This window comes from Argopecten irradians, chromosome 7, assembly GCF_041381155.1.
Source record: "Argopecten irradians isolate NY chromosome 7, Ai_NY, whole genome shotgun sequence".
Classification (NCBI taxonomy): Eukaryota; Metazoa; Mollusca; class Bivalvia; order Pectinida; family Pectinidae; genus Argopecten; species Argopecten irradians.
The window spans coordinates 10852232-10864693 of NC_091140.1; the positions used below are offsets into that span (position 1 = coordinate 10852232).

At 35.4% G+C, this 12462-nt stretch overlaps 2 protein-coding genes across 3 annotated transcripts; one reads left to right on the forward strand and one right to left on the reverse strand.

The window, feature by feature from the left end:
• Positions 1–1837: 1837 nt before the first annotated feature.
• LOC138327535 (myb/SANT-like DNA-binding domain-containing protein 4) lies at positions 1838–9843 on the forward strand. Of its 2 annotated transcripts, none has more exons than XM_069273703.1 (8): positions 1838–2105; positions 2531–2693; positions 2911–2977; positions 3684–3773; positions 4560–4652; positions 6468–6509; positions 6863–6949; positions 7654–9843. In XM_069273703.1, exons 1-8 carry the CDS (start codon positions 1993–1995, stop codon positions 7884–7886), a joined length of 888 nt encoding a protein of 295 aa, XP_069129804.1. In that variant the 5' UTR covers positions 1838–1992; the 3' UTR covers positions 7887–9843. The 2 variants fall into 2 exon arrangements, with proteins under 2 accessions (XP_069129804.1, XP_069129805.1); XM_069273704.1 differs by having other exon boundaries at positions 1840–2105; positions 3684–3763; positions 4565–4652; positions 7654–9842.
• On the reverse strand, positions 8776–11958 carry LOC138326907 (putative nuclease HARBI1). Its single transcript, XM_069272884.1, has 4 exons — positions 11777–11958; positions 9885–10064; positions 9330–9401; positions 8776–8995 (listed from the first exon to the last, which is right to left on the reverse strand). The coding sequence occupies exons 1-4, from the start codon at positions 11956–11958 to the stop codon at positions 8776–8778; spliced, it is 654 nt and encodes a 217-aa protein (XP_069128985.1).
• Between the last annotated feature and the right edge of the window lie 504 nt (positions 11959–12462).

The following is a 12462-nucleotide window of genomic DNA, read 5'->3' on the forward strand; positions in this document are numbered from 1 at the left end:
TACCACTTTTATTGACTATGGTGTCTCAGTCAGAGCCTTCCTCACAGGGGCGAGTGCTCAGGTGATGTCATATCAAGGGAACATTAGGAAGAAGAAATTAAGTGAGAAAGAAAATCCTAAATTTAGTCGCCTTTTACTATCTTGTTAAAGGGACTGCATGAACAACTACCTGCAGGGCAGATTAATTGCATATTACATGGGGCTGTGAGGAGGACAGGGATATCTCAACCCGAGTGAAAGATTTTGACCGCCAACCCTACTCGGGTATTGATTTGTGAAGTGGACAGGGATATCTCAACCCGAGTGAGAGATCTTGGCCGGTCAACCCGAGGCTTGTCGGCCAAAATCTTTCACAAGGATTGAGATATCCCTGCCCATTTCATAGACCCATGTTTGATTCTTTTTTCCCGTCCTTAGTAGAAAATATTATGAAATTCCACTTGGTTTCAAGCTTTTTTTATCGCGCCATTATCGGTGGAACGTCGTCAAAATTGATAACGTCATCTACAATGCGCGCCGCATGTATTGAAGACGTCACGTTATTGTCCAACGCGTGTGAGCTGTCTTACACCTCCCCCCCTCCCCTGTGTAAGAAAGGGGTATCTTTTCCCTAGTAACCACGAGATATCCCTGTAAAGTATGGGAGAAATATGAACACATGCCCAAAGTTTATCAGTAGGAGTTTCCATCCACTTTTGCAACATCATTAGTTGCCAAATGTCCAACTCGAGCTGACTATAAATCTACGAACACATTGAAGATTTTTAATGTGATCTAAGAGGTTCAATTATTTTGTATCTGTGTTATTTGCTGTATCTTTGTCTGACAATGAAATATTACAGCAGTCAGTGGGTCCGGAAATTACGAAAAAGCTTATTGCAGCGTGATTCCTACATAGCGATGATGGTGGGGACGGCGTCATAATCGACATAGGATTTAACATTTATTCCAAGAGATTGAGGAGTGTTATCTTAGTTTGATATTTCGCCTTTCGCGCATAGAAGTAGTCAAATGACAAAACATGATGCATTACATGAAAAAGCAGTGTATCGTGCATTTCGAGAGAGCCATCGCTCGTATTAAATGATAGCAAATAATTGCAAGGCTTGTAACACTAAGTCTCACTAAAAGTATCAACCAGATAGGATATTTTTAATCCATGTATTCAGGAAAGAGAACTGCAAACAGTGAACAAATACACTCTTGTGTACTGAGCCCACTTGGCCCTGCAGGTAGGGCGTAATAATTGTACCAGCTGCCCCTAGTGCATGATCGTAAAAGGCGACTAAATTTAGGATCTTGTCTTTTCTCTTATTCCTATCTGACTATCTTACTAATGCCTCCCTTGGCACCGCCTCACTTTTGGCCTTGAGTTGAGCGTTTGGCCCTATGAGGAAGGCTCTGGAGACACACCAAAGTCTATAAAAGTGGTAGTTTCTGCTCCTGCTTAACGCTCAGCATACAGGGAGTGGGGCGACTGGTTTCGCCCGTTGTCTGTAAAATGTGACCGGGTTGTGTGGGTTGCTTGGTGTCTTCGGCGGCATGTTTCAGTGATATAGAACTATAAAGGGATAACAGTGCCACTATACAAGAAGACGCAACATGAATATATCGCAGTCTCCCAAAACAAACACCTCGCACAACACACCACATACATGGGAGGCCGTCATTGCATGACCATAGCTTATTATTGTCCTTCACAGCTTGGCTTTATAACCAGGTAGCTGAGGGGTACCGTTTCACAAAGCATACGTAACTTTACGGGTACACGTAGGATATACGTGCACGTATCTTTACGTGTACGTAAATTTTAAGGGCGTTTCACGAAACCGTACTTAACTTTCCGCACTTACGTGCAGTTTTACGTGCACGTAACATAGACCGGAAGTCGCAAAAAGTGGAACTCTTCATTTGTAAACATCGCCCAAGCAGCAGCAGACGATAGGCAATGGAGAACAAAATGAAGAGGCGTCCGAACTTTACGGAAACTGAATGCCAGACGCTTGCAGAGCTAGCTATCCAGCACATAGATATTATTCAGTGCAAGTTCAGCTCGACTGTTACTATAAAAAAAAAGCTGACGTCTGGCAACAGATCACAGACAGGTACGTCTACGTTTCATGAGAGGCACATAACTAGCACAAGCTTTTATAGTATACGATTGTGTTTGGTACAGCTATAATATAGCCAGAGCACCCGCGATTTACCTGTGGATTGGCGACAGTACTCAAGTCTAAAAATAACTAGCTACACTAATTTCAGTACATCGATACAAGTCAGCGGTAGAGCGGTATGGGTTTACTTTATATACACGCGTCGTTCTCAGTTGGGGTAGCACGCTGTAAGCCCATCAAGCAATCAATATTCTCCTTAGGAAAAGCATTACGAATTTTAAGGAAGGTTTATTACTTAAGAATTAAGTTGATTAAGTCAATGACCTTTGTTATGATTATCAACAGGTAAAAAGGACAGTCTTCCATTTCTCATTTTTACATGCATCATTTTTATCTTTTATTCTGTTCGTGAGCAGCATCAATGCAATAAGCCCTACAACCAGAAGTAGAGATGAAATAAAGAAGAAGTGGCAGGACATGGTGGGGGAAACAAGAAAAAGGGAGTCTGCCCGCATGATGATGCAGAGACAGACAGGTGGAGGGTCAGCTCCAAAACCGCTCTCACAGATGCAGGAGCAGGTATATGTCTCAATTACTATTTCAACATTATTGACATCATAATGGTCATGTTTTGGGTTTCATTTACTCACATAGACTTCACTTTGGCTCGGCTAGTTTATATAGTAGAAATGATAAGTAAATATAATGAAATGCAATGCCATTGAATAATAGCTTCATTATTTCAGTTATATTACACATTTTTTATCAGACATTGTACATCCTTTTGTGATTACAGATTCTAACTGTGATTTCAAAAGCTTCCATCGTTGGTATTGAAGGTGGTGTGGAGTCGTCAATGGAAGGTATATATAACTATTTGATGCTAATGGCAGATTAATAAATGAAACATCAAATATCATTTAACTACACTAATTCTGACATACTGGTGTGTAAGTTAATCAATGTCCTATGAAATTATGTTTTAATTGATTGATTACACTGCATGAACATTATAAAATTATCAAACAAGGAAAAAAATCTTTCCAAAATGTGTACATATGTTAAACTCATTACCAAAGGACTACACTATATGCCCCTCCCCTTTTCTGGAGAAGAGTTGAAGTTGTATCCCATGGATTTACAACAATAATTGTGGCCTGTAACATCAGCATTGTATCCCATATTATGTGTCTCAAAGCATAAAAGGCATATCTATGTTTACTGTAACAGATTAAAGTACCATGAGTACAGATGAATTTAAAATATGGCTGATTTTTTGGTCCACAACTTACATTTTGGTTCATTAATAAGTGCCCCCATTGTTACAATTATTTAAGTGCCCTGGGCGCTAATTACAGTGAATATGGTATGTATGGTTTGAGTTCCTTTTTTCAACACTTTATTTTGATTCTGTTTTTTATCATTTTGCAAAAGTTTGTATATGTACATTTCTGAAATGTATTGACAATATAGTTTTATTATATGTCCCTTGCACCGAGAAAATACATTATTTCATTTTTATTATGTATATTATATATTGCGTAAAGAATATGTACATCTCTCTAACAGATACACAAGACAGCAACATGAAATCTAAAGTTGCAGCAGGAAGTGGGAGCAGTCAACCTTGTTCAGGAAGAAGTAATGCTGTCAGTACATGTAAGTGAAGAAGAACAGTATAAAGCTGATAAAGTTTTGAACTTAAAATTTTCAAACACATTTACATTATATTTCAATTATAATATTTGCGCTATTTATTTTAATAAGCTGTATTTAAATATCAGTCTATTTTCTCACATCTCTCATTGTAGACTTGCATACGCCCAGAAAGGCTCGATCACACACCTTTTTAACTTATAAAAAGTAGAAATGAAATATTCTTGAATCAAAATATAATAAGGATTGATTCTTTGCTTTGGTCAATTTCATGGGGTGATGAATTGTGTTGCTCTTAAAACAAAATTCAACATGAATCATTCGACCAAATCAAGATTCAGTCATTAATTATTTTGTTTTTTATTTAAAAGACCTTTTGCTTGGTAATATGTAATGCATTTTTAGCCCACTATCTGAAGGGATCTGTCTCAAATTTTATATGTACAATGGAGTATGTTTGAAAAAGTTTGAAAAGCAGGGAAAAGATCCCCCTTTTCATTGTCAGGCATAGATCATTTGTTGGTGGGCACCAAGATCCTTCTGGGATCTCTTGTTTTTAACAATTTTCAAGTCTTAAATATAAGTTTAAAGGAAAATGGTTTAATGAATTTTATAAGGTTGCAATATATTAAGGGAGATAATTGAATCTTGTACATCTTTTATGTTTACAAGTCTATTTAGATTTCATGAAAAAAATAACCTTTTTCACTCTCCTTATGAGATAGTAATTCCATATTAAGTGCATCTTTTGAAGTGAAGAGTGAAAAATCAACATTGAAATATCGACAGGTCAGTTGACATCTCCATTTACTCCATGGAGTCAGCAGAGTACAGCTGGTGAATGTATTGAAGGTGCAGCAACACCTGAGGGCGTTCCAAAGGGTATGTATAATTTTATAGATGGATAGTTTATCTCGAGGTTGAACATTGTTGATTATGCAAAGATTTTTAAAATGTTTATTTTCTGTCCATGAACATATATTTTTAGGTCACCTGAGACGAAGTCTCAAGTGACCTATTCTAATCACCTTTTGACCGTCGTCGTTGTCAGGCATAAGGCCAATCAAAATTGTGAATTATATGGTCTCCACCCCCCAGGGGGCTGTGGGAGGGGCTAAAAGGGAAATTTATTTAATGGAGCCAAATAAATTTCACTGTTGCCTATTTAATTTACTCTTAACTTAACTGTATTTATTACAAAATTAAACTTTGATCTGCTTAATAGATAATTTTATGTATACCTTTAATTTCTTTACTTTTGGCATTTAATTTTTGTTTCAACAAAGACATTTATACTCATCAGTTGCCCTGACTATCATTTTTAAAAGTCTATAAAAGGACCAGGTCTCTGTACTGTGTGCATTGATTCATAATGAATATTCTCGAGGTCTGTTAATTTAGCTGTAAAAACAGACATAAGATTTCTAGTTAAAAGTTTGTACACAAGGTCCACCTGGCTTATACCAGAACATATATAACTTATACATGTTTCCTCTAATCTACTTATGTATTTAGCCTGATTTCAGTTGCAATATTTCCTATTTTATATATATAATTAAAACGTCATCTTAACTGTATACTGTATATATATTTTTAAAATTCTCGTAACCCCATTTCAGGAATACTTATATGTCCACCTTTGTTGTATAACCCCACTACCAAACACCTCACTGCCGTTGTCCCCGTGACGTCACATCCGGTTATTCCCCAAATCAGCGTTTTTTCAGTATTTTCCATTCCGTGAACACTTTAAGGTCCTTTAGAAAAATTGTGAATTATATGACCCTGGGGTCTCACATTTCCCCCTGGGGAGGGGGTCAAGTTTACTATAGTTTATATAGGCACATTTAAGAGCATTTTTTGCTCAATTTTCATTGGAAACGAGTTAAACTTGGTTAGAATTATTAGCCTGATATAGCATTTTAACATCATATCCATATTGATCCTGTCTAACCCCTTGGGGGCAGAGGGACGGGGCCAAAAAAGGTCAAAATGATTAAAATTTCAAAAAATACTTCTAAGTTCACAGGTTTGATGGAAGCAAATACTCTTCATAGACTAAAAAGTCAAATTTATAAATCACTGACTAACTTCAAGGCCCAGCATATAGTGTTTATATGTCTTTCATTTGTTTCATTATTTGTTTCATTATATATTCCAACTCAGGTGACCGTTAAGGCCCATGGGCCTCTTGTTTTTTTTTAAAAACATTATGCCATTGTTGTACACGTATTTTTTTATGCTTTTATATACATGTATTGTCTAATTATATAATATATCAATGTTTATTCATTATAAATGGAAAATCTCTAGAGATTTTATTATGAAAATATAATAAATATGTAAATGTCAATAAGTATTGAACTGCATTCATTAAATTTGCCGTTGTCCAGTTCCAAAAACTCATTCTTCAGTAATACTAACCAACTTATAACAGTTTAAATTCAATGCTGAATAAATAATCTAATACATTTATATATTTTTACACTTGCTAGGCTTGATCACTATATGTAAGTACTAGCCGATTTTGTTTACCATAACTGCATGGTAACATTGAACTTTGAACTTGCGTATGAAAATATTATATGCAACGTAAATGGGCCCCATAGAATATATTCTTAGAGGAATTGCTCCATTCAAGCATGGTTAACATAAAAACGAAATCCAATCCCTATATATATATTACATTTCAAACAGATGATGCAATTGTCTTCAAAAAGAAGAGGAAAGTCACATCAGGTAAAAAGGACCTTGTTTCCATTTCTAATCATACTGTTATGGTCAAGTTCACCTGAACATATCTCAATTACCAAATTAGAATAATTAAAATCATTGAAAGTAAGCAGTCAGCAATATTGATAAAATAATAAAGATCAAGTGATCCTAGTAAAAAAATGATTATAAAAAAATAATACCTTTAATTTATTAAAGGTCAAACTGATCATTATGTATTAGGTTTTCATATAACTAATATACGCAAGAGAAATGTATATTTACATGTATACAACTGGGTATTTCATTTGTAGTTGAGGTCAGTACCTTGCTCTTCTATATTTGAGATATATGAAGAACACTTTGTGCTTTATTGTTAGATGACTGCGAAATAGAAAAAGCGGAGATCAGCACTACATGTCTTCACTACAAAAAGAAAACAAAAAGACCTACATCTCTATGTGAAGGTATTATATGTAAAGATATATTAATGGATGTATTAATATGAACAAATCAATTTATGATGTCTTAAGGCTAATGTAGTTATCACTATTTACATGTTTATAAAAATTATTTGTTTTTGAGACTTTAGGGCATCGATATCGAATTTATACCTTGTTTTTTCTCTCAGAATCCCTTTATGTACATGTACATGAATATATTTACATTTTCACTGCAGTCCTACTATGTAATCTTACCAAATGTTGTTGGCAATCTTATTGACTATGAAATTCAACTGCTTATAGTGACATCATTATCATTGTGACATCACAACTGTCGTGCCAGCAATCATGGAAAATGGCTGTTCCATCCTTGAGGATAACGAATAATTAATTTATCATAGATACAAAATCTTTTCTGATTTCATCATAAAATTGTAACCAAATGTAAATATAAGCATTGAATGTATTTCTGTTGGCATTCATAGCCAATATCTATACAAAATTCAACATGAAGCGCTAAGCCCTAGTGTGCTTCATAGAATTTGCCTCTATCCAGTTGGCATCGGCTAAGAATGCCAAGTGAAAGATGTTCATTGCATGCCTATATAAAGATAGAGCACTGGTTAAAACACATCTTGATCGAATATTCAAGTCAATAATGAAATGATGCTATAAATGGTTAATTGAGAAAAGATATTTTACATGTGCTATAACTATGTCATTTTCAGATTCAAGTCAAGAAATCATCTTACTTGAAAAGGAAAAGGTTGCCTTAGAGAGGGAGCGTCTGGACGTTGAACGGATGAGGTGTGCGATAGAGAGAGAGCGTTTGGAACTGGACAAAAAGAAATTTGACATTGAGAAAGAGAGACTGCAACTTTTGCAGTCCTTGGCAAAACGTGATACATTAAGTATTAGCCCGCCATCTTTGTCCCTTTCCCCTGTAATAAAATTTATTTAAAAATGCTCCACCGCCGACAGAGCATAAGTGATATTAATCACTTGAACAATAATTGGTGTTTAATCGTGTATATGTATGTATAATCAACAGAAAAAGGATAAAGTGCCACGGAATTTTTTCAGGATGCAATTTATTATTTTTTGTAATTTAACTTGAAGTAAAATTAGAAGCTCAAACTTTTCAATGGTGGTAATAGTGTAAAGTAAGTAACTTTTGTTACTGAAGAAAAATACTAAATCGCCTGCTCCTATTTTTGATATTGAAAAAAATACCATTTGTCAGCGGTGGTGGAGCATCTTTAAGCCTTTGTTAAGGTCATGGTAATTCAGTAAAATTGTGTAAATGTACAGTACATATATACCATGACATCACAATTTATTGTATCTTTCAAAAGGGCAGATAACTCTATAATGTTTAGAGGCGGGATATCTTATATTATTGCAGTGAAGTCGATTATTTAATTTGTAGTTCAAGGTTTTGGTGCAAGTGTTCAAAAACTGTTATCAGTATAACAACTGACATTGATTTCTTCATTATATTTGGATTATAGATACGTAGTGTCGTAATTTCTGCCTTAATATAGGGGCTTAGGATTACACCTGTTATGGATATGGTAATTCATTTAAGGGATAAAATATTGGATTTTAAGAATTTCATGAGGCCCACTGGGTATACATGTACATGTACTTGCATTAATTCTGTAATGGCTGCCAGAAAATAGTAACTTACTTTTCATTCAAGACACTATTGATACTTCGATTTCTCAAATGTTTTTAATCTTGCTCATCTGATTTTAAATTTCAGACATAGTAAAAAAAAAACCAGAAATGTAATGGTAAGAAGAATATCTGTTCATTAAATCAACTATATGTAAATGATATTTCAACATTCAAAATCGTTGCTGAATAAGATGTGCTCTGACATCGCGTCCATCATCCAGATGTCCATGGTATTGGATGTTTTCTGGTTCTGGTTCTGGATCTATTTCATTCTCGGGAGGGTCAACCGCATTATCAATGCACAAGTTATGAAGAATAAAACAAACGTAAACCACCTTGCATGTTTTTGCTGGAGAAAACATGATGCAACCAGTAGACTTGTGTAAACACCTGAAAGGAATTTTCAGAGAACCATTTGTGAACTCGTTCCAGTTTCGTACATCTAAAAAGTAAAAATCTTTCTAAATGATATCATATACATACATGTATGTACTTCATATTATGATAGTATACTCTCTATGTTAAACAAATATATAGAAAAAATAATTGAAATTGAAGTTTGATTATATACATGTACAATGGATACATGGCCATATATTGCACCTGCATGCAACTACATGTATTTGACATACTCGTTTATATTTTCCTTATGTACTCATTCAATTTATCATTCTTTTACTTCCATTGATATAAAGGAAATCAATTTTTGTACAAACTAAAATACCTGAATCTTGACTTAAGCAGTCCAAAAGATCTCTCTACCACATTCCTTGTTTTCATATTAGATTTGTTGTACCTGCATGGATAACAAAGAGACTTAAATGATTAGTTTGTCTGTCTGTCTGTCTGTCTGTATGTAAGTAGGTACATTTAGTATGTAAGCCTGTATGTATACATCTTTATTAGCGGGTATGTACAATTGCGAACTGAAAAAATAAATTGTGTATAGAGATCAGTGATTTCATTACCTTCTTATTAAAATAACCTTTTAATGCATGTACTTGAATTCACATTCTGTTTGCATTTCGTTCTCTGCAAGGTGTTTTGTTATGTACTCTATAAAAATACATGTAGTGGACCAAGTCTCCTTGTGATTATTCACATCGGATAGTTTCTAATCTATTATATGTTTCACGGATAAATGAATTCACGTCCCTTTTACTTAAATTGCATGTTTAAAGCGAATTTGGGACCTTCGCGATTCCAAACATATACACGTTCACGTATATATTAAGAATGTTACTCAATCAAATATATATATTCACTTTAATGCACATACATTTCATCACTTTTGGATGCAGGGATGGCTACTGGTGTAAGAAGCCATGGCCTCAAGGGATAACCCGAATCCCCTAACAACCATCCATCCATCTGGTCCACTGTCGTTCCAACACCACTGTTGGTCAGGATGAAGCTGTCGTGAACAGACCCTGGCCATTTGCAGACGACATTTATGAACCTAAGATATAAAATAATGTGTCGAGTTTCTGTTCCCTATCTGTGATCAAGGATGTAGATGAGGAGGATAAGTCACTCGGTGTTTTGGACGAATACGTCGCGAGCACTTTTGGCGACGACATATTTCCTTTTGACTCGCCCAATACGTACGTGTATAATTATAAACGACCCTCCCCCTATAGGCGCACCTACCATCTTCTAGAGAAGAAGTTGAAGTTGTATAAGCGCCCCCATCCAATGGATTTAACAATGTTTTACAACATGTGATGCCTTTAACATCATAATAATTTATTATATGAACTCGCGAGTCTTTACATGTGAATCACGACATCGGGGACAATGCGTCTCAAAGAATGAAAGACATATGCATGTTTAATGTACATGTAACTGATTAATGTGTTATTAGTACAGAAAGGATTAAAATATGGCTGATTTTTTTCGTCCACAACTTACATTTTGGTTCATTAATAAGTGCCCCCTTTGTTACAGTTTGGATGCTATATGTAATTACGGCGAATACGGTATGTAGAGTATGATAAACCGATTTTTGATCTAGACCTCTAAAACGTCTAAAATGGTCTTCGGGCACTGACTCTGATGGGTCCATAATTATAAACTGTAACTAATTCTCAGATCCCTGTGGGATTATAATTACCGTTTTACTTTCTGAAGCGGGCCGTCATTTCATGAGATATATATCTTCTAATGACAATTTACGACATTTCTTCTAAATCTTACAGGTATTTGTTGAGAAAAAATGATTTTTACTCTCAATTCATCGGTCCCGCGGCGTGAATAGTATAGTGTAAAGAGACAGCTGTGACAAATCCTCCTCACTTGTATATCCTTGCTGTGATGGTTACATGTATAAGGAGGATTAAATTAATGGTAACGTGATGCTAATATCCATACCATGCATGACCACAGAGCCTACATTGTACATATGTACTCTATGACAGATTGCATTGTTTTGTATACTTTATTGTGCATAAAACTCGAGCAGATATCAAAAAAATATACGACAATATAACCATGCTTTGAAATAATCGACAGATATGGCTCCACATATGGCATATAAATATAATACGCGTGCTATTTTCCACAGGCAACTTTTACCACATGTTTTTGTAATCCTTCTATGATAATACAAAATATGGATATACATTTGATCTGTTTTGAACAAGAACATTAAGTCAAAATAAACAACATGTATAAATAACACACACACACACACATTACATATATGTACATTGTATGTAAACTAATTCTCAGGTCCCCGTATATTTTTCACATACATGTACCCATGAACTAGACCTACTTAAAGGTTAATTTACATTTAGTCTTCATGATTTTTTTAAAAATAATTATGCATTTCTTAACATAATTTATGTTATCAGCACCAATTGAAATTATCATGACGAAAAATTTACAGTTAAAACAATGATGATATCATAGTCAAGAATCAAGGACTAGAGTTAAGAGGCTTAATTTTGTTTTTTCATTGTTTAGCACAAACTGATTAACACGTTTAGAGTGCATCGCTTTGGTATTGTAGCAAAAATGATTCAGGGATATATTTAGGTGTACGGCTTTCACATTGTATGTTCCGTCTTTTTGGTTTTCTTTCTTTATTATAATCGACTTAGGGGACATCACTCTCATTCAATTAAAGAACGCTGGCGGGTATGCATGAGTTACATCAATACAACTTACTTCAAAGAATGGTCGCAGATTGCTTGCACATTTAGTGCATGATAACCTTTTCTGCAAACAAATACGTGCTCGTCGACGGTGGGGGATTGGATTGGTATAAGAGTCCCATCAATAGCACCCACAACATTGGGCATTCCGGCGATTCCGTGGAAACCTTCTTTCACTGCTCGGACTTCAGTCATGGAGGAAGGGAATTTTATAATATGGCGATACTCGTCAAAGAGTGCATTGGTCACAGATGAAATACAGCGACTAACAGATGCTCTGCTAATCCCGTGCAGATCTCCTACTTCTGAAAGAACCCCCCCCCCCCCTTCGCAAAATATCTAAGGCACACAAGGACCTGTGTTGTGGGGGGCACTGCATGTGAACGCCGAGTTGGGCGTGTAATAACAGGTGAGATTGTTAGCAATATATCATTGATTAAATGTCTCGGTAGTCTATACCTCTCAATCAGAGAAACATCATCGAACATCTCTAAGATGTTTTGCCGGTCCCGGAACGCCCTTTCTCGTCTAATCATTCGCCGATTTTCATCTTCTTCTTGTAAAAACAACACGGCCGCCATATTTGTTTACGTTTACGTGGGGTTTACGGGTGGTATTTTGTTGGCGTAAGTTACGTACGGTTTTGACGTTATTTACGTGTACCCGTAAGTCATTTACGGGTACCCGTAACTTACGTGT

Bases quoted from the DNA above. Each gene is read 5' to 3' on its own strand.
- LOC138327535 (XM_069273703.1), top strand. From the start codon at position 1,993: ATGCCAGACGCTTGCAGAGCTAGCTATCCAGCACATAGATATTATTCA. The intron at 2,978-3,683 runs GTATATATAACT...TCTCTCTAACAG, and splicing joins TGTGGAGTCGTCAATGGAAG to ATACACAAGACAGCAACATG. The intron at 6,950-7,653 runs GTATTATATGTA...TGTCATTTTCAG, and splicing joins ACCTACATCTCTATGTGAAG to ATTCAAGTCAAGAAATCATC.
- LOC138326907 (XM_069272884.1), bottom strand. From the start codon at position 11,958: ATGACTGAAGTCCGAGCAGTGAAAGAAGGTTTCCACGGAATCGCCGGA. The intron at 9,402-9,884 runs GTATGTGCATTA...TTATCCATGCAG, and splicing joins GCATCCAAAAGTGATGAAAT to GTACAACAAATCTAATATGA. The intron at 8,996-9,329 runs GTATTTTAGTTT...AATTCCTTTCAG, and splicing joins CTGCTTAAGTCAAGATTCAG to GTGTTTACACAAGTCTACTG.